Source organism: Ambystoma mexicanum, chromosome 12, assembly GCF_040938575.1.
Source record: "Ambystoma mexicanum isolate Mex_15411 chromosome 12, UKY_AmexF1_1, whole genome shotgun sequence".
NCBI lineage: Eukaryota > Metazoa > Chordata > Amphibia > Caudata > Ambystomatidae > Ambystoma > Ambystoma mexicanum.
Window position 1 is genome coordinate 1,850,091 of NC_090936.1, and position 26,678 is coordinate 1,876,768.

General features: G+C 49.3%; 1 protein-coding gene across 5 annotated transcripts in view; it reads right to left on the reverse strand.

Moving 5' to 3' along the window:
• UPF2 (UPF2 regulator of nonsense mediated mRNA decay) overlaps positions 1-26,678 on the reverse strand; it is a 766,220-nt gene that overhangs the window by 312,805 nt on the left and 426,737 nt on the right. For all 5 annotated transcript variants that reach the window (XM_069627785.1, XM_069627784.1, XM_069627788.1 and 2 more), the window contains exons 13-14: positions 24,032-24,235; positions 23,418-23,693 (exon numbers count right to left, since the gene is read on the reverse strand). In XM_069627785.1, the coding sequence (XP_069483886.1) occupies positions 23,418-23,693; positions 24,032-24,235 (480 nt within the window). The remainder of the gene's footprint in view (positions 1-23,417; positions 23,694-24,031; positions 24,236-26,678) is intronic.

A 26,678-nucleotide genomic window follows, 5' to 3' on the forward strand; every position in this document is an offset into this window, starting at 1 on the left:
AGGTTGTCTGTGCGGATACAGACCACCTTGTTGGCAATGACTGGTCTGAATGCCTTGAGCGCTAAGAAAATCACCAGAAGCTCCAGATGATTTATGTGAAGGAACTTGTCCTGAGGCGACCAAAGATCCGAGACCTGAAGAAGATCCAACGTCGCACCCCACCCCAGAAGGGAGGAGTCCGTCATGACCGTTACCATCGGGGCTGGGTCCTGAAAACGCGCACCCACCAACAGGTTGCTGAGAGATGACCACCACTCCAGGTCCACTCTCATGGAAGCCAGAATCAATATCAACTTGGAGTCCGGATCTACAGCCTGACGCCAAGAACTCCGAAGAGCATCTGAGTCCGCCTCATTTTGAGGCGAGCTAGAGGTAGAGCCAAAACACAAACAAGGCCATGAGGCCCAGAAGCCTCTGGAACCACCAGGCCGACATGCTCTCCGACTGCGCAAACATCTGACAAGTGGCCAACATATCCGCCAGTCTGTTCCCGGTCAGGTAAACTCTGCAGTCGATCGTGTTCCAGCGAAAACCCAGGAAAATCAAGTCCTGAGAGACCGTCATGGAAGATTTCTGCCAGTTCACTGACAGCCCGAGATGGAACAGGAGCTGGAGGAGAGACTGAAGGTTGCACGTGGCTATCAACGGGCAAGGGCTGCGTAAGAGCCAATCGCCCAAATACGGATGGATACACATGGATACCCTGCAGGCGAAGATAGGCCGCTATCACCGACATCTTCGAAAGACATGCAGCGCCAAGCTGAGGCCAAAAGGAGGCACTTTGAACTGGAAGTGCTCCTCTCCCAAAGAAAAACAGATATCTCCTGTGTGGATTCCAGATCAGTATATGCATGTATGTTATGTTATGTTACTTTGCATTTATATAGCGCCTTATGTACCATTGGTATGGTCTGAAGGCACTGGTAGGTTGAACGCCCTCGGGAACCGAAGTTCAAGTCAGTAGAGAGAGTCAAAGGTGCTTGTGAGCACCGGGTATGTGTGCAGCTGGTGTGGCATTCGTGCAATAGCTGCTTCATAGCGGTAGGTGTGGTGGTTGAGAGATCAGGGGTATGTGTTCGTTCTGGCAGGTTTTATCCAGACCGGTTCTGGCTGCCTGAGGAGAACGCCTGGCTGGGGGGTGTGAAACCAGCAGTGATTAGTTAAGAGTGATGTGGAGTATGAGGCAGATGCTGGTATGAGAACAGCTATACTGAATGGTGTCATAGTATCTCTGTGTTCTAGTTGAGTGGTGGTGTAAAGAGGAGAGTAAGCATGGTGATGTTATAAGATGGTTCACATGCTCTTTCAAATGTTACATGCATTCCAAACCATTGATGTATATCGCACACTTCTATGCACTCCGAAACCGTTCCACGCACTCGGATCTGTCCATGCACTCGGATCATTTCCGTGAATTCTAAGTTGTTTTATGCACAAAGTTGTTTTATGCACCCCGTCCACATTTTCGTCTGTACCTTCCACTTACTTCATCCGTTCAATCCACATACGTCCCCATTCCATCCACATACTTCGCCCACTCCATCCGTTCTGCGCACTGGTCCATCCATATACTTCACCCATTCCGTCGGCTCTGCGCACTCTGCCGCTCTGCGCACCCATCATGCTCACGCACCCATCCGCTCTATTCAATCGTTCTTTCCACGCACTCATCTGCTATATGCACTCAGTTCTACAAAGTCATTCACTCATACGCACTCATCAGCTCGACATGCTCATCCGCTCGACATGCTCATCTGCTCAACGCATTCATCCACTCAGCACGCTCATCCGTTCCACGCGCTTCATCCATTCAAACGATGTCATCCACTCCATTCAATGCGTTCGTTCGTCCATCATGCATTATCGATTCAGGCCATGTCACTTGTCATACGCACTGGATCCGTTCCGTGCCCTCTATCTATTTCATGTACTGTTCTCGTCTCATGTACTTGAACCTTCTATTCTGTGCTTTCCATTTATGCCATGCACTCATACAGTCTGAGTCATCCGTCTTTGTACTCAGTCTCTTACTCAGTCTCTTATATTCATCTTTCCATCCTCTTCTCTTTATTCATTTTGCCCGTTTTTGTTAAATTTTGTCCAGTGCACTCATTACATCCATTTCATTAATTTAAACTTCATTACAGTTTCCGTGCAATTTATTATTTTTACCCACTTCACTGCTTTGGTCTATTTTACTCGTTCTATTCGGTTTGTCCTTTTAGTTTACATTAGCGGTTATTAGTTGTCGATTTCGCACATGGATCTTGATGTTGTATTGTTATTTGTCTTATTGTTATTCAGGATATAGTAGTTTGTTGGAATGGTGTCATTGAGCTGCTGTTATTCTGTTTGGGTTAGTTTGCGTATGGATTGGTTTTAGGGGAAGAGCCAAGTTTTCAGCAGTTTGCGGAAGGACATTTAGATCTTCAGTTAGGCGGATGTGGGGTGGGAATGCGTTCCATAGCGTGGGGGCCAAGGTTGAGAATGATGATCCACCTAACCAGACTAAATTTGTTTCAGGTATGATTAGGAGGCCGGCTCAGCTTGATCTTCGAGGACGCGGAGGGTGATAGGGTTTTAGCTTGTCTTGAAGATATTGAGGTCCTGTTTTATGCAATGCTCGATGAGAAATGCATAAGGTTTTGAAAGTCACCCTTTGGGCCAGTGGAAGCCAGTGCAGAGTCTTAAGGGCTGGGGAGATGTAGTCTCTCGGGCCAAGCTCAAGTAGCAGTTTGGCTGCAGCGTTTTGAGCCCTTTGAAGTTTATTCAGTTGACAAGCGTGAACACCGAGGTAGAGGGGGTTTGCGTAGTCCAGTCTTGATATAACAATTGATTGGACCGCGGAGAGTCTGTTGGGAAAGGAGAGATATGGAAAGATGCGCCTAAGAGTTTTAAGATGGTAGTGGCAGGACTGAGACGTTGTTGACTTGGCGCGAGAGTGTTGACACTCTGCTCTATGCTGGAGTGCCTGGATAGAGAGAGAGAGTCGCAGTAGAAACAGGAATCCCAATGATGTTCTGGGTCAAGGCACTCCAAGCAAAGTGTGGGGATCCACCCTAGCGAAGCGACATTCGCAGGAATAACAGGACACAAATCCCAGACGCTCCCGCATAGACAGAGGACTAGGCGACCAAGGAACTGGAGCCAGAAGAAAGGACAACAGGAACAAAAATAAAATTCCCAGTGATACTAGTGCGTCCAGCCCCGACCGCGCAGAGAAAAGGACTGAAGGGCGATGCAGAGCGCAGGAGGGCAGGGATACGGCCATGTGCGGTACCCCGCGTAAAAATAGGACAAACATTTTCTTTTTTTATTCTTTTTGACTAAAGTGCACCGGTCCCACCCCGAAGGGCAGAATGTCCCACAAGTATGGAGGAAAGGGGACGGAACGTAGGAGTATATTTCTTTCAGAAGAGAGGCAGGACAGGGGTCGGGGGGGATCCGAAGGGTCTGCTGCCGGATAGTAGATCTAAGAACTAGTCTCCTGAAATGGGTTGGAAAGAGTCGAAGGCTGGCATTGTGGTCGTTGGGGCAAGGGGATCGGGAGGGGTAGGTGTGGGGGTGAGGGTGGAGAGTTTGGTGTTAAGGGTTGTCACCCCGTCAAGTTCAGTGTTGTATAAATTTAGCGAGAGGGAGTCGCAGAGCATTTGCATGTGGGCGGTTTGGGCAGATGTAGGTTTTACGAATTCCAAGATGAGCTTGTGGAGTTCTTTGCTGCTGCTGCCACAGTTCAGAATTAGTTTATTGCAATAGGTCTTTATGGCCCTCAGATTTCTAATTACGGTGGTGGTGGGCAAACAGATCTGCTGAGATCAGTTTTAGATGCTCGCCATTTGAGCTCAACAGAGTTATTTTGACTTTTGAAAGTCTTCAGGTAGGGCGTGAACCATTTGGGGAACGCTCCTTGCCGCGAGGCTGCAGGGCGTGAGGGAGTGAGGAATTAGTGATTCTTTAAGCCAGGAGTCAAAGGATTTGAAAGGGTCTACACAACAGGTCTGCGTTGCTGGGGCACTGAGTAGCAGGGCTTCGGCTAGGTCAGGGAGTACCTTGACATTGTTCCAGCATTTGTGATCAAAAGTGAGGGCGGGGGGGCGCTGTGGGAGGAGGGGCTGGTGTGTCGATAGAGAAAGGGATGGCAGAGTGGTCTATCCAGATAAGCAGTTTGGGATTGGATATAGAGACGAGGTGATAGGAGCTGAAGATCGCATCAAGGGTGTGACCGCCTGAGTGAGTTGGACCAGTGGTATGTCGGGAGAGGTAGAGTGCCTCAAGACTGTAGATCAGAGGTTGGGTCATGGGGTTGTTGGGCATATCGAACCAGATATTGAAATCTCCCAATAGTGTAAGAGGTGGGTGATTTATCCAAATGGTAGCTATTGAGTCACAGATTGTTGGCAAAATGTAGGTCATAGTAGAAGCAGCGAGTGTTGACGGTAGCAAGAATTTTACTAGAAGGGATTTACAGGTAGCATTGCACGTCTGGGTTTTTCGACGAGTGAGACAGAAATGAGGTGTGTAGAGGATTGCCACTCCGCCACCTCTGGAAGGTCTGTTGTGGGCAATAAGAGTAGCCAGGGGGAAGGCCTCATGCACAACTGGTGCAAAATTGTCAGAGAACCAGGTTTCAGTGATAAAAATTAGGTTGGGATTGGGTCAAAGATGCTGCATCTATTTCTCGCCACAGAGCGGGCATTAAAAAGGATGCATGTGACTTCATGAGGGGAGGTGATTTTTATGATGCTTGTCACAGGGAGAGCTCAGTGGACATTGGTGCCCAGTGAGATGAGGTGGTAGATCAGTCGGGGGAGGAAGGGGCAGATGGGGAGTGGGGGAAGAGTTGAGACAGACTGAGGGGTTAAGGGGGGGGGGGGATCTGGATTCATGTACTCTGCGGATTGGGTGAGTGGGTTAGGTCGATGGGGAGCGGAAAGAGTAGGCGGGCTGTGGTAGGTATGCATCCTGAAGGTTCACCGCGCTGAGCCAATCACCCATCTGCATAGAGGACCTTATCTAGGCAAGCGTGATCATCTTGAATTTCTCTTGGGGAAGGAAAAGATTGAACTGGGAAAGGTCTATAATGGTGTGCAGGCCAGCCTGGTTGGGTTTGGGCACCGTAAACAGTCGGGAGATGAAGCCCTCCCCTCGCTCCTCTAGGGGAACAGGTTCCACCAATCTGAGCTCCAGCAACTTCTGAACCTCGGCTTTGAGGGAGGGTGACGCCGACTGCTGGAAAGGAGGGTTGAAGGGTGTGTTAGGGGTAAGCGGAAGCCCGCCCGAGCGACTGACAAGACCCACCGGTCCTCGGTGATGGTCTGCAACGCCTCCCAATGAGACGCAATGAGTCTTCCCACCGGGGTCTCATGCGAGCGTGGAGAACCCTCATTTGGCAGGCTTTTCGGTGTTGTTACCACCTGAACCTGAGGAGGAGGCTGAGGAAAGGGAGAAAAACCCGAGTCTGTTGCTGCCTCCGGCGGGAATTACCTGAAGGGGTATCCACTCTATGGGATTTCCAATCTAGAAACCCCCTGTAACCAGAGGAGGGCCGGTTTGGCGACAACAGTCTCTGGGTTCTAAATGGAGTTTTAACCAGGACGGACAAGGACTTGGCTGTCTGGGTGCTGTCCTTCGTTTTGGTCAGCTCCACATCGTTGATGAAAGGCTCCTTACCGTCAAATGGCAGGTCCAACACCTTGTCCTGCATCTCCTTTGAGAACTTGGTGGCGTGCAACCAAGCCTGCCTGGAGGCATCAACTCCCAACAAAAGGCCCCGAGCCGAAGTGTCAAAGGGATGAGCCGCGGCCTCCAGCAGATCCTGGGCCAAGACCCTGACATCCTACAATCCTGCCTTAAAGTCCTCCAGCTTCTCGACCAGAATCAACTCCTCGAACTCTGACAGACCTTTCCACATTTTCATATTCGCCCCGCTAACACCAGTTCTGCATTGGCCTGCCGGAGGTGCAGGGCCGAGTTAGCAAAAATCTTCCTCCCAAGGGAGTCAAGGAGCTTGTCCTCTTTCCCCGGGACCTGAGTAGCCTTCATAGAAGGGAATGCTGCAGGCCGGACTGTAAAGTGGCCGCAGCCACCACCATGGAGGAGGGGGCGGACAAGATGCTAGGGCCACCTCTTCCCAAGAATGCAGACTGTAGCGCGCATCAATTTTCTTATTGGCAAAAAGTCCAGAGTGTGGCTTCTCCCAGACTCTACGGAAACAGCTTTGTTAGACCTCAAGACACAAATTGAGGAACTTAAGGATAACGGGAAAACAGCCTTGCTCCTCCTACTGGACTTGTCGGCTGCGTTTGACCAGGTGGACCATGCAGTCTTATGCAACCACCTTGAATCTGCCGCCAACTTCACCGGAAATGCTATAGCCTGGGGTCCAATCCTTCTTAGCAAATCGCACCATGCGAGTCTTTTCCACCACCAACTCAGCCGACCCTATCAAAATAACCTGCAGTGTCCCACAAGGATCCTGTGTCTCCCCCACCATGTACAATATCTTCACCAAGCCTTTGTTTGACAAGTTGGATGCCTGGATGTCATCTACACGAACTATGCAGATGACACCCAGATCCTTGTACCCCTTTCGGGCAACTATGAGATGGACTCAGCCCTGGTGAACAAGATATACACTATCATTCAGGCATGGATGGCTGCACACGGCCTCTGCCTGAATGACAAAAAAACAGAACTACTAATCCTAGGCTTTGAAGTCAACATCCAAAAACTATGTCCAAACTACACATCCTTCAGCATTGATAACAACCCTGTCAAGGTGATGTCTGTGGTTAAAACCTTTGGATTCTATCTGGACTCCTCCCTTACTCTCAAAAAGCAGGTCAACTCCCTCGCCTCCTCCACTACCTACACCTGCAAACTCATCCGTGCAGCTAGACCTTACCTCTCTAGTGCCAGCTGTATTACTTTAGCTAACGCCCTTATCATGTCTATGTTAGATTACTGTAATGCCCTGTACTCTGGAACCAACAAATATATCACCGATAAACTTCAAAGACTACAGAACAAAGCTCTAAGAGCAGTACTAAATATCCCCTACAGAGAGCACATCACTAACTCCAGAAAAGAGGTTAACTGGTTAAAAATAACAGACAGAATCCTACTCAAAACAGCATCCCTCACATCTAAATGCCTAAACAACCTAGCCCCCCGTATCTTATGGAAAAAAATCAACAGGAAAATCTCCACACGACCTACGAGATCTGCTAACACCTCCAAACTAGAAATTCCTAGGTTTAAACACACCACCGCGTGAGGATCCAGCTTTCCTGTCAAAGCTGCTCACTGCTGGAACAAACTACCACTTGAACTCAGAACGGAACAACCGTACCCGAAATTCAGGCATAAGATAATCAACTGGCTGCGTGCCAATGTGTCATGCCCGCGCCGCTGGCACACGCATTGGCAACCATCATGGACTACTTGGTACCCATTTATCCTCCTAATACTCTGAACAACTCCTATTCACGCCTTGGTCTTTAATTTACATTTGCTCGACTTTGGTTCTTTCTTATTTTATTCAACTAACTACATTTACCACAATGCACCTTGCTACAGTCCTCAATTCCTGGCTATTCCCATTCATCGTTATTGGGACCACAATCCCCAGAAGCCCTAGCGGCCAGTGCTGCTTCCACCTGCTCAGGACCAGAGAGGGAGGAGGCAGAGTGTCTTCAGGTGTGCTGCTCCAGGTGCTGTCAATTAGCCTGCCTCAGAACAGGGCAGGGCTGTAGATAAGCAGCTGCCTGCAGGGGCACAGTGTCTTGCATCTTGATATCTCCCTGCTCCTGTTTGCCTTGACCCTTTACTTTGTATGCTGTTCTTGTTGCTGCATTATCCCGTTTTGATCCAGTGCCCTTTCCGGGCTCCCTGCCCTGCAGCCTGCCTCGCTCCGGCTGCCTACAGTCCTTGTCCTCTGGGCTCCCTGCCCTGCAGCCTGCCTCACTCCGGCTGCCTACGGTCCTTGTCCTCTGGGCTCCCTGCCCTGCAGCCTGCCTCACTCCGGCTGCCTACGGTCCTTGTCCTCTGGGCTCCCTGCCCTGCAGCCTGCCTCACTCCAGCTGCCTACAGTCCTTGTCCTCTGGGCTCCCTGCCCTGCAGCCTGCCTCACTCTGGCTGCCTACAGCCCTTGTCCTCTGGGCTCCCTACCTTGCAGCTTGCAACCCTCTGCTGTCTCCAAGCCCTTGTCCTCTGGGCTCCTTCCTTGCAGCCTGCTCCCTCCGCTGCCTACAGCCCGTGTCCTCTGGGCTCCTTCCTTGCAGCCTGCTCCCTCCGCTGCCTACAGCCCTTGTCCTCTGGGCTCCCTGCCTTGCGGCTTGCTACACTCCTTTGCCTTACAGCCTGTTTTACACTTAGCTGCTTACAGCCCTGCTCCTCTGGGCTCCCTACCTTGTGGCCCTATTCTTTTGGGCTCTGTCTGTCACCTATTACTAATCTCTCTCGGTCCTGTTCTTCTGGACTCCCTGCCTTGCAGCCTACTACAGACCTCCGCAGTCCACTACAGTTTGCCTGCACCTAGTCCCACTCTTGACTGCAGACCTGCTTCCTACTTTGCAGCCCTTCTGTTTTCCTGACTGCTGCTCCCTTGTTCTCTTCCTCGAGTCCTCTGTACTCCACCTTAGGTTATCTACTTCAGTCTAACTGCCTGTCCTTCATTTCCTTCTGCTAGATTGCTCCTTGACTTCCTTTTTCGCTGGATATATCTGTTCTTGTCTTCTCATGTGTCTTATGTAATCCCTTTGAAAGAGTTTGCCTGTTGGTTTCCGGCAGGCAACCTCTGCCCCTTCCTTTGTCGCGTTTTCAGTGTTACAGACACCCACTGCTGTTGTTCCCAGCCATGAGCATACAGCGTGGGCCTCCGTTATAGCAATCTCTGCAGAAGGCTGGAGTTTCCTAAGGTTCGTGGAACACTCTTTCCCATTTCAGCATACACCCCAAGAGGGAATCCAGTTTGTTTGTACCTTTGTATCTTTTGCCCCTTTTGGCTCACAGCTACAGTTTCCTACTCTTCTTTCTTGTTGAACGTCCTGCTGTGTGTGCTTATCTGCTACCTTACTTCAGCACAGCCACCCAAAACCTACCTGGGTACCCTGTGCCACTCTCGACTGAGTGCCATTCTTGACACAATGACATAACTTTCACCTAGCCTCCTACCTAGCCACGACCCACCCTTTGCCTGGACACCCCAAGACATGCCCCGCCTCTGGGTACATGCTTGTATATATTCTTGTACATATCTGCTTTTTCCCGCTGTGTTTTATATGCATATGATTGTATATAGTCTCATATATATTTGCGCTCTTTTTGCCACTGTGTTGTACATATTAATGCCAAACACTAACAAGCTTAAGTTTTCATGTAAACTGTTGCGCCCGGCTACCCTTGGGTTTGGCGCGCATTAACAAATAAACAAACCAACGGACCTCGGCCAAAACGTCCTTCTGCAAGAACAGGTCGGTACGTTCCGAACGAGATGAGGTGAATGCCCCCGAAAGCGCCGCCTCCTGCGGAGCAGGTGCCTCGGGCATTGGAACATCCAATAGACACATGACCAGCACCCGGTCGTGGAAAGCTCGAATAGAGCGGGGCTGGTCTTCGCTGTCCTGATCGCCGTGCGCATCATCCGACAGGTCAAGGTCCTGCTGAACTACGTCGGGCACCGCCTTGTCCACCGGAGACAACGGAGGCAAGGGTGGAAGGGTAGCGGGAGGCACCGTAGGCAAGGGCGGCGCAGGCGGAACCACCGGAGGCACGGGTGGAGCCAGAGGCGCAGGCGGGCATATCTCCCTAAAAAGATGCTTGAAATACTCCCTCATGGGGTCGGTACGCATGAGTGTCTGAAACTTGCCAAAAAAGGCGTCCTCCGGAGAAGGCTTTGGAGCTGCCAGAGGATCTCATAAGGAGGATAATTCCAGGGACGCAGTGGGGAAGGTTGCCAAACAGGCCCATCCCCAGAGGTGTCCACATAAATCAAGGTTGCCGAACCACAGGCAGCGAGATGTTGTGCGGCAGGCGCATCCGAGCGTTCCAGTCATAGAATGGACGAAACAGATGCGCACAAGGAACCTTGTGTTCACCCACAGAACCAATCCCCACACCTAAGGCTGATGGCGTAGTTGTAGGGGAAGCAAACCAAAATGGCCACTGTGGTCGAGGCGGGAACGGCTGCCATTTTGCCGTCACCTGAGGGGAACTGCGGCAAATGTGGAAGTGAGGCAGGGGTCCCCCCAAGTGAATATGTGGTCTTCATTTTAGCCTTTACACATGAAACCTCGGCCTAGCAGCACTATGCGGCCTGGAATGTTTCTGCGACATACCAAAAGCCAAGCTAGCCTTCACAGGAAGGACCTCGGCACTGCCGGTAAAGGAGGAACTTTGGTTTGAAAACTCACTCCTTGCCCCCTCAACGGTTCTGGCGTCACCACAAGAGCGGGAACGGTGAGAAAAACCTTTCACTGATAAGGCCTTCTCAGGCCTCTCAGAACTGTTGGTTACCTTAGCCTCTGTACGAGAGACCTAGGACCAGAGTCCGGTAGAAGACTTCACAGCGGGCCTCGAACATACGTTCGGTCTTACCAAGCCCAGCCGAGGCCTCGGGGCGCACCCCGGTACTTTTGAGGGAAGCTGACAAGGAGGCCTCGGAGCGAGCTCCGGTACCGCACGACTCAGTAGAACTAGGTCTACACGCAGCCCCCACAGGAGGGGCCTCGGATTGTACTCCGGTGTCCAGAGGCCCCTTACGGAGACCCTCAGAGAAAAATCTGGTAAACTGTTTAGGCCCAGAAGGCACCTCAGGTCAAGCCCCGGTGACAGAGCGGTCGATGCTCCTCCCGGACCGGGAAGACCCCGGGAAGGATTCTCCTGGCCGGGGTGCTCTAAAAAGTAAAGCACTTACCGGGCGTTTCTTCTTTTCATCAATGAAGGATTGAAAATGCGTAGGAGGAGTGCGCCAAAACACCTTCTCCCACCGCTCTAAACGACATTGAAGGGCCCGGACCAAATGGGAATCGCAATAGAAACACGAGTCCCAACGGTGATCAGGACCCAAGCACTCTAAACAAAGAGGATGGGGATCTGCCCTCACGAGGCGCCGCCGACACGAGGTACAATTTGGAAAGTCTAGCTTAAACGACAGACAGACTACTACGCGATCGCTAGCGAGAGCCAGATAGGAGGAAAAAAGGAAGAAATTCTTCCGCAGATGCAAGTGCGTCCAGTCCCGAACGAGCAGAGAAAAGGACTGATGGGCGATGCGTGGGGCGGAGCTAAGATGGGCGGGGTAACGGTTACATGCCGTACCCCACTTAGAAGGAGAGGAAGGACTAACATTTTTGCAAAATTTTTGATGCTTTTACAAAGTGCTCCGGTCCCGTCCCACAGGACAGAGGAATGTCACATAAGTATGGAGGAAAGGGATGTCCTCCGACGTATTCCACATCTTTGACAGACTACCAAAGCAGTACTAATGTAAGGAAGTGGGAAAAGAACTTAGACATTTTTTAGAATGCCCAATCAAATTGCAGAATAGAGGACTGCCTTACCAAAGGCCAAATCTTGCCCATGGATAGAGTCCAGGGAATAATGTTTTACAAAAGTATGCACAGAGGCCCATGTAGCTGCTTCGCAAATATTGCAAATTGGAACACCCCTCTGTAGTGCCGCGGAGGCAGCCAAACCCCTAGTAGAATGAGCCCGTAAGCCTACTTTCCTGCCAAACGATAACACTCCGAGATCGTCAAAATGATCCATCTAGACAAGGTCTGCTTGGAAACAGCCTGACCTAAATGCCTTCCAGCATAACCAATAAAAAGCTGATCGTCCACTCTGACCCGGGACATCCGTGAGAGATAGAAACTCAAACTTCTCCTAGGGTCCAACCTATGGAGCTTCTCCTCTTCCTTACCAGGATGTGGAGGAGGATAGAATGCTGGAAGAATTACCTTCTGGCTCAGATGGAATTCCGACACAACCTTCGGAAGAAAGGAAGGCCGTACCCCAAAGACAAACCTGTCCTTATGGAAAACAGTGAAGGGTGGTTTGGTGGAAAGCGCCTGCAACTCACTCACTCAGCGTGCTGAAGTAACCGCAACTAAAAATACAAAGGACAACTGTCGCAATGGACAAGAATGTAAGGGCTCAAACGGAGCTCCCATTAGGAACTTTAAAAGCAAATTCAAACCCCATCCCGGCACCTGGAAAGAAGACGACAGTGGAAACGCATGAGTTAGCCCTTTTAGAAACTGAGATATCAAAGGGATTTTAAAATAACATTCCTCAGACGAGCGCTTAAATATGGACAGCGCCGCCAGGTACCCCTTAATGGTACCTACTTGCAGGCCCTTGTGGGCTAAAGAAAGCAAAAAAGAAAACCAAAGGAAAAGAAAATTGGAAAGGATCCACATTCTGTACCCTGCACCAGTCGCAGACCTTCCTCCAACGGCAACGGTACAGGGATTTCGTTGCAGGCCTTCTGGCCGAAAGCAACACCTCCATCACGTCTTCAGGGAGGTCCCAATCCTTATATCTCAGCCTTTCAGATACCAAGCATGAAGGCTGAGAAATTTGACCTCTGGATGGAGAACTCGACCCCCCTCCTGTGAGAGCAGATTGTCTCGTTAGGGAAGACTACGTGGAGGGCAAATGGACATGTCTAGAAGGTCCGGGTACCACGCTCTCCTGGCCCATGCCAGAGCAATGAGGATCATCAGGGAACCGAACCTTCGCAAGTACCTGCGGAATGACGGGGACTGGAGGAAACACGTACAGCAGTGGGAAGGACCACTCCACTACAAACGTGTCCCCTAAGGCTCCTCTTGGAGGAAATTCCCGCAAACGGCATCTCTCGCACTTCCGGTTGACACTGGTGGCAAACAGATCCACTTGTGGGGTTCCCCAAAGGGCGAAGATCTCCAAAAGAACTTCCTGAGCCAGCTCCCACTCGTGAGAGACCGTGCTCTGTGTGCTCAGAGCTCCGCCGCCGCGTTTTTTCGTCTCCGGCCAGATGCACTGCTGAGATGGAAATTTCCTGCTGGATGGCCCAGAACCAGAGCTGCATCGCCTCCCTGCACAGTGGGAGTGACCCTGCCCCCTCCCCTTTTGTTGAAGTAGGGCATGGCCACTGTATTGTCCGTCATAATCAAGACATTCTTCCCCAGCACAGCCAGCAGAAAAGCCTTCAGGGCTAGCCTACAGCTCTAACAAATTAATGTGGAGTCTGGATGACGGAGACCAACGACTGCTGGCTGTCAGCTCGTTTGCATGAGCTCCCCAACCCATGAGGGATGCGTCCGTCACAATCGTCACCTCCGGCCACGGCTCCCAAAACAGACCCCTTAGAACAGATTTCCTTCGACGGCCCACAACAGAAGGTCCCAGGCGACCGAGGGCAGAATCTGAACGGGGTCCAACATCCTGCCGGAGAACTGTGACCAATGCAACTTGAGTGCCCACTGCAGAGATCTCAGCCGCAGCCTGGCCTCTGGCACCAGTAAAAGGCAGCATGCCATGAGGTCGAGCAATCTCAAAAACTCGAACGCCGGGAGACTCTGGGCACGTTGAAATTTGGCCACCATCTGCAGAATGTGGTGAGCCCTCACCTGGGGAGGCCAACACTGCCCCAGGGATGTGTCTAGCACTGCCCCGATGTACTCGAGTCACTGGGTAGGTGTCACATGAGACTTCTTTAAGTTGAGGGAGAAGCCCAGCTTGTGAAGGGAGTGGCAGGTGATGTACTGTCATGATTCCTGCCCCTCATGTCCCCAGCCCTCCAGTATGTCAGGCTGGAGCCAGGCCACGGTCACCTACATGGCCCTCAAGGGCCTCTCCATCCCTCCAAAGACCCACTTGGAGTCAGACTTGGCGCTTGTGGCACCAGACTCACTCACTCCCGTAGGATAACATTGGGGATTGGACTTGTAGTGCATTGATGGGGACAAGATGGATGCCCCCACATATTTCGGTTCCCAGAACTGCATGTGCAGTCTAGTCTTTTTGGGTGTGGTTCAGCCCAGAGACACCTGGGATACCCAGAGACATTTTAAGCCACGCCCAGGCTGAGAAACATGCTTTGCATTTTCTGTACCTGCAGCTTGACACTCACCGTGTTCGGATCGGTCTCCAGTAGGCCTGCATCTTTCTTCTGCGCTCAGCTCCTGCAAGAACACCGTTAGGAGCAGCCTTACCTTCCGGTGCTTCTGCCCATCATTCATCATTCCTTCTGTTCTGCGGGCATCTTCGGCGGTGTCATTCCCATCCCGGCATGCCGTTTCCTAAGGAAAAGGGAAAAGAACAGAAAAAAGGCATTAGTAAGCATTCTGCAAATCTTCGCTTATTTTTAAATACTGTACGAGCTTCAAACGCTTACCAGAATCCCAGCCGCTCTGTGGGAACTCCGTCTCCGGAACTTCTCATCCATCTGCAAGAGGGAAAAGACACTCCAGGTTAGCGTGGACACATCTAGAGGCGCTGCATACCGCGCTTACTCACCGCATTTCTTCTTCATAACCGGCATCCACGCTGAAAATGTCGCGGCACCTAAAAGACACAGAAAAAGAACCCAGTTCAATACAAATACGAAAGGGGTGCATTGCGCTCTCACTCACCTTCAGCGCTACTCAGCTCAGCAGCACACCGCCATCCCCGGACGCCGGCCATCATCTAAGGAAGGAAAGGAACGAAGTTAGAGAACTGTTCAAAAGACTCATTATACTTACCCGTCGGACTCTTGCCAGTGAAGTAACTAGGCAGTAACGAGCCCGCAACAATCAATGTGCCCCTGCGCTGAAAGCAGGACGGAGAGCACACTATCCATGAAAACAAGGTGAGCTGTGGATCAAAGGGAACGGTTGGACACGGGGAAGAGGGGTTCAAGCACACAGAGACAATAGGGAGTTAAACTCTACCAATCCTGTGTTTCAGGCCCAGTCTCCAGTCGAATAGCCTCCAGGGAAGGGTTTGAGGTCATAAGAGGTCAGAACAGGCTGAGTGACGTCCCCGTGGATACCAGGTGAGCGGTACACGTACAGATCCAGGACTTGCTCAGGAGCGTGCACCCTGATCAATCAATCGTCCAGGTAGGGGTAGACGTGAATCCCTGCTTTCCTGAGATACGCTGCCACCACCACCATCAGCTTGGTGAAGACCCTCAGAGCTGAGGTCAATCCGAACGGCAGGACACAAAACTGAAAATGCGAGTCGCCAACCGCGAACCTCGGGTACTTCCTGTGCTTGGGATGAATCGGCACATGAAAGTAAGCATCCTTGAGGTCGAGAGACACCAACCAATCCTGAAGTTGAAGGGCCTGGAGGACTTGAGAAAGAGTAACCATCTTGAACTTGTCCTTCCTGAGGAGCTTGTTCAAACCACGCAAGTCCATGATGGGTCTCAATCCCCAGTCTTTTTTCGGGATCAAAAAATATGGGGAATAACATCCCTTGTTCCTCTCTGCTACAGGCACCAGTTCTATGGCACCTGTCAACAGCAGGGACTTGATTTCCTGAGCAAGGAGCGGATCCATACTCTTCAAAGAGCTTCCCCGGTGGATTGTTGTGAGGCCTCTGCCGGAAAGGAAGACAGTAGCCATGGGCTATGATCTCCAGAACCCACACATCTAAAGTAATGGCACGCCATTCTACAAGATGCTGTGCCAGCCTTCCCCCAACAGGCAAACCATGGGACATGGCCTCATGACTGAGCGGAAGCGGCTGCGGCTGTGCCTGAGGGCAAAGAGGCAACTTCCCGAGCGGTTTTAGCACCAGTAGTAGTTTGTTTTCGACCTCTGGTACTCCTACGTTGGCCCCTTTGACTGGCAGCTCCCCTCGATCTACTAAAAGAAGAGTATTATCGAAAGGAACCTCCCTTCCATTGCTGTCCCCTAGGACTAAAAGGCAGAGGTTGACGGACTGCAGCGCTCAAGGACTTTGCTGCAGCTTTGGAGGTCTGCAACCTCTCAAGGCTCTCGCCAGCCTTGCTGCCAAAAAGATGGACACGATCAAAGGGCATGTTGAGAAGCCGGGACTGTACATCAGGAGCAAACAGACTTCCGCAACCATGCAAACCTGCGCATCACGGTGCTCGCCGCCATGGACTGGCTGGCAGTCTGCCACGTCCAGACCCGACTGAATGGTTTCACACATGGCATCCTTGCCATCCTGAACGAGGGCAAGAAAACCATCCCGTTCCTCCCCTTCGGGAATGTGTTCGGCCGCCAACGACAATTCCACAGAGTGTGCGTGAATCTTGCAAGGGCACAAACGGAGTTGGCTGCCGTTAAAGCTGTACCCCCAGAAGAAAATACATTCTCCGCCCAACCATCAAAGCGTTTGTCGTCCCTATCTGGAGGGATCGTAGGGTACACACCCTGCTTTGCTGGGGCCATAGCCGCCTGCACCACCAAACTCTCTGGAGTGGGGTGCGTAGACAAGTAGCAGGGGTCGCCACTGACTGGTCGGTATTTTTTCGGTAGCTACTTATTCACTGCCGGGAGACTCTCCGGAGCAGTCCAAGCCACCACCCTTCTTTGTAAGGCCATATGAAATGGCAACACCGTGTCAGTGGGTGGACCTTGGTCCAAGATATCTGTCAGGTCACCCTGCAGAAAAGCCACAGGTAGAGCAGACCACCCCAGATACTCCGTCACCCTCGACATGAGGCACCTGTACGAGGAGTCTGCATGTGTACCAGGCTCAGGCCTGCCAAACTCAACCTCCAGGGAGGTATCAAGACCACTGGCGTCATGTAAAGATTGACAAAGGTCTTCCAATTGGCTATGACCAGATATAACAGGTCATCCGGAACCTAAGGAGGCACAATCAGCTTTTCCTCAGACCCTTCCTCTACCTCTGAAATGTACTCCAAGGGTTGGAACAAGTCCACCCTGGGAGGAGGAACAGAGTATGGGTCAAACACAGGCCGCACAAACTTGCTGAGCGCCTTTCTCAGAGCTTCCACTGCTCTCCGGGGCACCTCCGGCAAGTTCTCATCAAAAGGCATCAAGGGTGCCGATGGGAGTGGCGTCGACGTCAACCGAGGCACCAACTACTTCGACAAAGGCGTAGAGGCCGGAGCCCTGAGTGTGTCCTTCGATGGTCTCAGCTCCGATGGCGTTGACAACTTCCTTGGAGCCGGAACCTCGAGCAACGTCGACGGACATGGCTCCAACGGCCTTGACAGCATCGAGGACCGGGACCTGGAACGGTGGCAATCCTCCTTGTCCGATCTGGACCGCAACGGTTCCAGATGATGGAGCCGACCGCCCGAGCTCGAAAGCATGCGAGCGGTGGCTCTAGCGTGTTCCTTGCCGGCTCCACTCGGAGGCGCGGACGGAACGGTGCCCTCCAATTCGAAAATCGCCATCATCTGCTGGTGGAATTCCTCCCATTTGGCCGGCGATGAGTCTTTGTGGGACAAGCCACCCGCCGTCTGGCAGAGTCCTCCGACGAGGATGGGAAAGGCGACCGATGACGGTGCTTCCGTGCATGCCTCGAACAGGCAGAGGAATGGCAGGACCCACTCCTACAACGAGACCCCCTGGACTTACACCGACGCAGAGATTCACCCCTCGAATCATCGGTCGAAAGTCCAGCAGACTTCGACTTATGGGGTTTGGAGACCCTACCTGCCGAAAACTTCTTCCGCTCCCGCAAGGCCTTCGACGTCAAAGACTGGCATTCATCAATGGCGTGTCTCACCGAGGCACCAGAGGCAGACGTTGTGCGGGTCCGTAAGAGACATCTTGGAACCGCAGTCCCGACACTTCTTGAAGCCCGACTTCAGGGTAGCAGAAGACGAAGACATTCAAAATACAATTTCGATAGAAGAACCGATTCAACCAGAGAGAACCGAGGCGCACCGAGATTTCGAAGTGAACAGGTTCGCGGAAAAAACGGAACTGGGGCTACGGGCGTCGTGCGTCCTGCATATAACATCCGGTGACGTCGACCGTCGGAGGTGGTCTTCGAGGAAGAATATCGACGTCATCGACGCAGGACGCCTACGCCGAAAATGGTTTCTAAAGCAGCACAGCTGTGGTAATCAATGTCAAAGATGTGGAATAAGTCAGAGGACACAATCCCCTCGAAAGGTTTCCTCTTTATTTTTGCCTGAATAAAAGTATTTGCCAATCACTATGCCTCCATTGTGTCAAACTCGTACTTCTGCACAGTTACATAGCCTGTGCCCCCCCCCCCCACACCCTCCAGTCCAGGATAACATTGGGAACAAGTCCCTAGGTCTCCAATCGCCATTCCACTCACCTTTGGTCATCGAACCTGGGTCTGGCATCCTGCCCCTGGGTTAGCTTTGGGTCTGGAAGAAAAGAGAAAACTTACCCATCTTCTGGTACATTTGTATATAATGTTTGATTAGTTTGAAACTAATCAGCAACACAAGCCAATTGCATCCTTTTAAAAAAAACTCATACTGGTGAGAAACATTGTGTTGGGGCCTCATTCATCTTAGAGGACATTGAACTTATAATTGGTTCCCATAATTTTCGTGCATGTATAGTACTTACCTGTATTATTTTATTATGTCTATTAAGTGAACTGAATGGTGATTGTATGTATTTAAATTATAGAGTATTGTGTGATATTTCTACCTGCTAGTTCCATTATTCGTTGGGTTCTAAAGCCCTAAAATAAATAACTATTTTTTATAATTGACTGTCTAGATTTATTTATTGTGTGCTATTCTGTGTGGATTCAGGCAGGGCCTCTGACCGCACTCAGACTCTCCCGAGACTAAGCCTTGACTGCTTATCGACGTACCTCTTTTGGGTTTTGTCTAACCCCTTGGAGCTCTGTTCATCAGAACTAGGGTGGTCTCCTTAAATCTGTCCACCAGGCCAGATTCTAGAATTCCATCTCAACAACAACCGATTTCCACAATATATAGTAACCACTGGTAGCAGTCTTCCATTCCTCAACAATGTTCAGAGCCTGCCCACCACTGGCTTTTCATGCGCATTGAGAACACCCTCCCCCCCTCAGTCTTGAACCGGACCTCCTTAAATTCTGGAAGCGCCTCAAGACTCTCCTCTTCAACTTCACCTTCTCCTTCCCCCTCACTAGCTAACACCACACAGCCGCTGAGATTGGTGGCCTGGGACCGTTAGGTAAGAATTGGTGTAGTAACACTGTGTGAGACTACGCAACACTTATCTGCTTGGTATTAGGTAACCCAACTTTTGGTATAGGTCTGTACTACGCAAGTTGGTAGTGTGACAGAGCAGCCAGGCCTATCTGAAGAGGGGTAAATGTGAGCTGTAGCAATGAAATTCACAAATACAAGTATTCAAGTAACACTTACACTTAAGGTTTCAGTTATAGTTATTTATTTATCATTCATTTTTAAATAGGTGTTCTTTAAAAAGAGCAAAATATGTAACAATCAAATATACTTTAAAATACTTTCCCAGAAACAGCACAAGTAAGTGGATAATCTTTGGATATGCTTTTTACACTCTTCCTACACTCGGAAGTGACTTCATTCATAAGAACAGTAATGGCATTTATATATCACTAGTTATACTTTGCAGTTTGAGGCTGCAGAAAGGAAAGGTTGAAGGAAGGAAACGAAGGTTAAGCAGGTCCTCAATATATGGGTTACATTACTCACCGTAATTGTATTTCTGATGCTTGTATCTGCTTAGATTCACATGCTGTGCATAGGCTGACATCTAGTGGAAGCTGTGGAGTATTACAGTTTGTTTTCAAAACTCGAAAATGGGCGTCGACACAGGGTGTGCCAGTAATACTATCCCTAGTGTGACGTCAACTGTACCCATGATCCCTCACGTATCTAGGACCCTCAGATTGAATTTTTCTGACATGAGGTAGCATGAGGAGTAGCATGAGTACAGATTATCCAAGCAGATAGAAAGATAAGACTACAAGCATCAATGCGCCTTCTCTCAGAGGGGAGGAAGGGCGGGTCGTGTTAGAAGGTGTCCCGGCTCCTCGCCTTCAGCCTCCGCACCACCCCACCACTTACCTTTCCGGCATCCACTGGCTTGTGTTCCTCAGCCTGCAATTACTAATGGCAGGTGAAACTGTTTATTGCTTTTACCAAGGATTCCCAGTCTGGTGACAGGGAATATTCATGAGCATGTGAAGCCATGCCAGACCCCATGCTGGAGTCCCATCTGCTGCAAGTACCTAAATAGGAAGACACAGAAAAATACTACCGTGCTTCTGCATTCCTGAGGACATCCCATCGTCTTGCATATTGTTCCAAGGAGAACACTGGTAGCAGTAGTGTGTGCTGGCACAGTCTTTCAGGCGCCATGGAAGTGCGACCTGAACACAAGGCAAGCTGGCCTCCATCCAGGGTGGTGGCAGCATTACAAGATCGTGAGGCTCAGAACCCAGAGGTGAACACCTTCTTCGCCATGGCATCTATCCTCTTGAACTTCCTCTCCGGTGACAAGATTGTGAATGCATTGGACATCCCTTGAAATTAGCCGCATGAACCACTAGTGAATCCACAGTTGGGTGGTCAAAAGGTTAAGACAGGCCGCACCGGCCTGGTTGTTTACTTTCTTAGTATGTTCCTGGACAGGGCTCGGACATAGGTTTCCCTCATCTTTGAAACATTTTCTAAAAGGGAGAGAAGACTGGTCCTTGGTCTCTTTGCTCATGAAATCAGCGAGCTTGGTCTTCTTTCCGCACAGCCTGCCAAGTTCAGTGCCTGATGTGACAAATCCCCAGATGTCGTCACTTCTCCCTGAGGGTGAGCCCCCATCTCAGGAGGCCTGAGGCCAAGAGGTGAGAGCGCTACCTGATAGTCCCCATGGGAGTGGTGCTCAGCAGGAGGATCTCATGGGGAGAGACTCCCCCTCTAGGGATCAAGGAGCACATCTCGGGAGAATGTAGTATTCCAGATCTCCAACAAACTCCTTCACACCCCCTTGTCTCACACCACACACCTCCATGTCACACTCTTCCATGTATGTCGGTGAAGTTGAAGAGGCAGCCATCACTGAGAAGAGAAAGAGTAGGGATGACTTGACTATGACTTCAGTAAGAAGTAGTAAGATGAGGAGGAGGTGCAGAGCCATAACAAATCCCCAGTGGAACCTGAATGAGCGGTCTAGATGTCACCGCCCATTCCAAATAAAGGCCAAGGAAGACTTACCCAGGAGGCACTGCAAGCTCAGAGGACGTTTTGTGTGGAGAAAAGGAAAGGTTGCTGTCCGGGACACGAGGAGAGGAACCGAGGCGTCCCTATCCGGTCCCCCGCACGCAGCCCGACAGGAGAAACCAGAATCCCAACATAAGAAGCCGCCGGGCAGTGCGGCTGTGCCGAGACGCACAGCCTGCCCAGAACAAAATGCTACCGAGCCACCTCAAGTACCGCAGAAGACACAGGAGAGCAAGAGAAGCAAACAAAGATCAGAAATGCCAGCAACTGCCGAATGAGGCACAACAGAGACCCAGAAGGTACATAGGCTGCCAGGGTCAAAGAAGGGGGCAAGAGAAACTTTAAACCAAGGGGTCCGGGACCCATATAACATAAATAATAATGCCTGGCAGGAGAGTAAACCAGGTCTACCAAAAGTGAAATACAAAGAGAGCATGGTCTAGTCATCTTTTTTTGGCAGGACTTGGCAGGGTAGTAAACCAGGTCTGCCAAAAGAAATCACTAAAGGAACTGCGATACGGGGCTAGGACCCACATCAACCAGAGCATATGAGAGACAAAAGAAGGAAGACATTCCCACTGGCATTGTGAACTGGGTTAAAAAGCCGGAGAAAGGCCAGAAGAAGGGAGACCGCCCCCCAGGGGAAGGGAGACACTCCCCCCGCAGCCACTCCTGCCGTCCCATTCCCCCAGGGGAAAGGAGACATTCCCTGTGGCATGCTGAACTGTGAAACTAAAAAAAGTAAGTGTAAGAACAAAGCCAAGAATCCCTAGGCATTGTGAAATCATGAAACATAGTGAAGGGAGAGTCCAGGGGAAGGGAGTCATTCCCCCTGACGTTTGTGTGAGGAAAGACACAGCCCTGACACCTGGAGAAGGGGGAGGGCATTCTCCAGGAACCCAATAATGAAGATGCAACTATAGGCAATGAGGAATGTTGACGTTTGAACCAGAGCTTCACCTTTTAAGTTTGAATTCAGAACTTTACCACTTTTTAGCATTTGAACCTGGAACGCCGTTTTGTGTCTTGGGGAAAGGAGTCATTCCTTCAGGTAAAGACCCCATCAACAACTGGAACTATGATCCGTGGTCCAGAAGAAGGGAGCCATTCTTCTGAACCATGAAGATCCACTACGTCTTTAGTGTAGTTATAAGTGTGAGTGACAGAAGTAGGTTTTTCAATTCCCTTAGCATTTTTAGTTGAGGTAGTGAAACCAGTCTTGGAGTTAGGGAAAGTTAGGTTCTCTCTTTATTTTGATTACTAATACAAATGTATGCTAACAACTCCTTCTGCACCCTTTCACTGGATAAACAGGGCATTAACTGCCGTTCGCATAAGGGCCATGTACGACACAAATTCTGCCTTGGCGCACATGGATCAGAGTGCCTATATTTGGGCAAGGGAGAGGCACTCCTCCAATACAACCTCTTCTTACATCTCCTCTTGAAACAAGTGGAGGAACTTCAGCAGGAGTCCTTCCCTCACAAGTGCTCTGCGAGCTCCAGCTTCAAGAAGCCTCTGCAGCCCTCGGGAGGCACTCTCTTTGTTATTCTACTGGGACATCAGAAGTCTATGTTCCTGGGGTCGCCTGGCCTGGGATATCATGCACCAGCAGACCTTGCACTCTACGCTCATGCATGTGCCAAGGCATCACATGAATAGTCATGAATATCCATAATGGACATCATACACACTTGCTGCAGGCCTGCTCAATTCAACTAAAATAATTCAGATACTCTTCTTCTTTGAGTGTATTCTGAAGGCCCATAACCTGTAGTGTCAGAAAAGGAACTGTTGGGGTGAGGCAGGCAGCACCACTTGCACCCTGAGTACCATTACCTCTGGATGAGTCTTCAAGCAAGGCCCTCGTGCTACAGAGAGTATGGGAGGTGCCACCCAGCACCTTGCATGCACGATTCAAAAGGTATGAAGTCTCAGCCTGCAGGCTGGATATTTCACAGAGAAGGGTTGTGCAGGGGAGATAATATCCATTAGCATTGGTAGAGGCAATAATATCACGTACAAAGAAATCAAAACCTTTGAGTTTTTAATAGCTTAAGAGTACTAGAAGAGATGATAGCATAACTATTGCATGCTCTGCAACTGAATTACCTATTTATGGAATGGGCTCACATGTCTGCATCTTTATTCGTAAATTGTAACTATGGTTTTATTTGCATCAATATTTGTCTACATTTGATTTTAAAATAAATTAACATTTATTTTTAAATGTGGTCCTTCTACAGAGAATCCATACCTGAAAATATACAAGAAAGCAATCTAGTTTCCTTTTGCTGGACCCTCTGTCGAAGTACTGTCCACAGGTATCGAGAATGGTGCAGACCAGCCGGATTCGGAAGAGATGGTCAGGAGGGTCCAGTGAACTAGGGCCTCCATCGGTATTCACACCAAACGAAATAAAAGAATACAGAGTTCTGAATATAACTGCAGACTCTACCATCCTGTAATTGTACAGTTCACCCAAGAACTTGGCACTGCTGACGCGGCGCTGGTTGAACTTTGGCTGGTTAACCTAAAATAAAAAAGTATGTTACTTCAACATGAGAGAATTTAATCTATTTGTCAAAATCTCAAAAATCTACGCACATATACGCCATATAAAATGTCAACTTTGAACACAATAGAAGTTGCTGAACTAGCATGCCCTCAGCAGAACGCAACCACTGCTCCCTGTACTAGTGTTCCCAGACAGGATGTATGCAGTAAAGGCATTAACCACCTTTGGTTTTAAAGCAGGGAAATTTGGCACTCATTTCAGTTACGATTTCTAAGGCGAAACAATTAAGCAAACAGCAAAAAGGGACTAAAATGATAAGGTCATCAACATTTTATAATAAGTGTCCAGTTTACCTCCATTCCCAAGCGGATATCTTCCAACACACCATCCACAACGTGAATTCCCACATCCTCTTGGTACAGCACCAACCCAGCCAAAAGGTTGGCAACACAGTGAATGCTGTTGTATTTCACATTCCAAATGTTGATCATACAACATATGACATAATCCTTTACTTCAGGCTCGTGCCAGGCCAGCTTTCGCATTTGCCGTAAAACCTGCAACAGGAAAACAAATTTTATCAAGTGGACAGACCTTTCAAACAAACAATGAAGGTGCCAAAGGATGTCTTAAAATGCTACACATTTAATTGCATGACCATTGGTCTTCCAAATCCAAGATATCGATCATATAAAAGAAAAGCGAAGGCTGGGGAGACTGAAGCCCTTTTGAACATCAACATATGGTTAGCACAATGTGGAACATTAAGTGGACAACTAATTCTATATTGAAATAAAATGTATAAAAATAGAAAAAAGCAAGAGGTTACGTTCATACTATGCTCATTGTTTATGGGTGGCCTGCAAAGACCACGCTGAACATTCCTATATTTATTCTTCTTCTAATGCCAGTACTTGATGGTTTATCATTTTCTTTGGTGCGATTACAACTGAAGCAGCAGGAAAGAATCGAATTAGATTAAGCTAGAGAAAAGATCACCTTTTAATACAGTGCTTCATGCGAGAATGCTAATACTTCAAAGCACAGTGGAACATGCATTATTACCCAATTTAATGGCACCAAATGAATGGACTTTGGAATGATCGCTTCGTGCAGATTGGCGCTAAGTGCTGTGTTAGGTAGATGAACAAGATACAAACTCCAGTCATGTTCTTTTGGAGGACGACCATATTCCTACAAGAGATTCCTGAACTCTTGAAATAACGCCAGGGGAGAAAAGATTCAGTAACTTCTCCTCAGCCATAACACACTGCATCATTGGGGCTTCAAGGCACTTCAAAGGTTTGTAAACTCAGCCGCATGAGATCAAGACCTCAGTTTCTCCCCATGCCGCGCTGACCGAGGCGTCGGAAGAGCAGAACTGCCACATCAGTTAGCAAACGGAGGTGATGGAGGGGAGGGTCAAGGAAGAATCTGTGGCAACATTATTGTGTCCATAATTGTTAGGACAGATCTTTCTTTTTAAACTTTCCTTCCATTGACTCATTGGAATCCACATCTATTTAAGAAGGCTTGAACCCTGTGCTGACTTTTGGAGGGAAGTGTCACGCACCACAGATCCCTTTGCCCTGTGTCAGGGGTCAGTAATGCGAGGTGGACAACTGCTTGTGTTTTTATCCAAATGAAACATTTTATCAAAAGTAAAAAGTGCAAATTAAACCTCACTAAACCTACTCTATTAGGGTGTTCCCTGCCTGTTCTAAGGTCTAGTGGATAACGCCTAGAACCAACAAAACTAGCCCTCACACTACATCAACACATTCATGATAAAACCAACATAAATCAAAGAACAACAACTAACCAATGATTTGAATGGCCTTCACCTGTCCTGAGTAGATAGTTTCCACAGGATTGCTTAAAGTCACCTTCTCCCAAATGTTCACAAGGAAAATAACGTCTTGAACAGACCTTATCAGTTTCAAAGGAAAATAAAAGTTCACCAAACTAAATCCCACTGGCACAGTTCTTCAGCCTTCTGTTGAAAAGTTCTCATTGCAAGTTTAGACAAGGAAACAGCACCAATGGTAATCTTGGATAGCATTCTTCCAGGATAGGTTTGCCACCGTTTGTTAAACAAAAACAATTTCTGCTTCAACAACTTCTTTGGTATTCTTGACCTCTGCAGTCTCTTTAGTATACTTGTCAGAATGCTTCTTCTCAGAGTGTTGCTAACTTCTTGACAACCCCCTTTTACTGTTACTGGGGAGCAGGCTCCTTAGGGTAAGATGCAGTGACAATATACAACCACAACTTGATGCTTTAAGTCTGTTCTGCTTCCCGACTGCTTGTCTATTAGCTTCAACAGTCTCAGCCTTCCTTTTACAAGCACCCATCTCCCTTCCCCAGCTTCATTCACACCTTAAGGATTCCAGAAGCCACCCTTCCAGCTTGGGATAACAAAGTCACACATATCAGAGACACTGGACCTTTAACTTCAACACTCTCCGAAAGCATGTGAATAGTTCTCAACACGGCTCGTTTTATTATAAGAAGTATTTGCCTACTGGCTCAAGCAGTGCATGCTCTTCTCTACAGGTGAATAACTTCTGTTTTCTTGGAATAGTTGTTCTATACGTTACAAGGATCTCTCTTCAATAGAGAAACAGATTTAGGTACATGCAACCTTTTCAGCTTCAAAGTCTTGAAAGAATTTCTATTTCCCTTTATTATCACAGAGTTAGACTCCGACTCACGTTGGGAATCACAATTATTTGCACGCGAACTTGCTTTGATGGAATATAACTTGTAACAAATCTTAACAGTCAGCTTTCGGTTTGATTCTCTGACCGCTTCACAGCAATGAACACATTTTACTCGCTTCCAATCTTACGCAAGATATCATGGAACTGGCAACAGTTACCAACAAGCTTTTAAAAGTGAACCTGTATACGAAGCTTCGCTCGCCGCCGGCTCCAGAACACTACACTTGTGATTTGCTTCTACTTCCTGACCTCTTTGGGATCTGCTACTCCTTTAGGC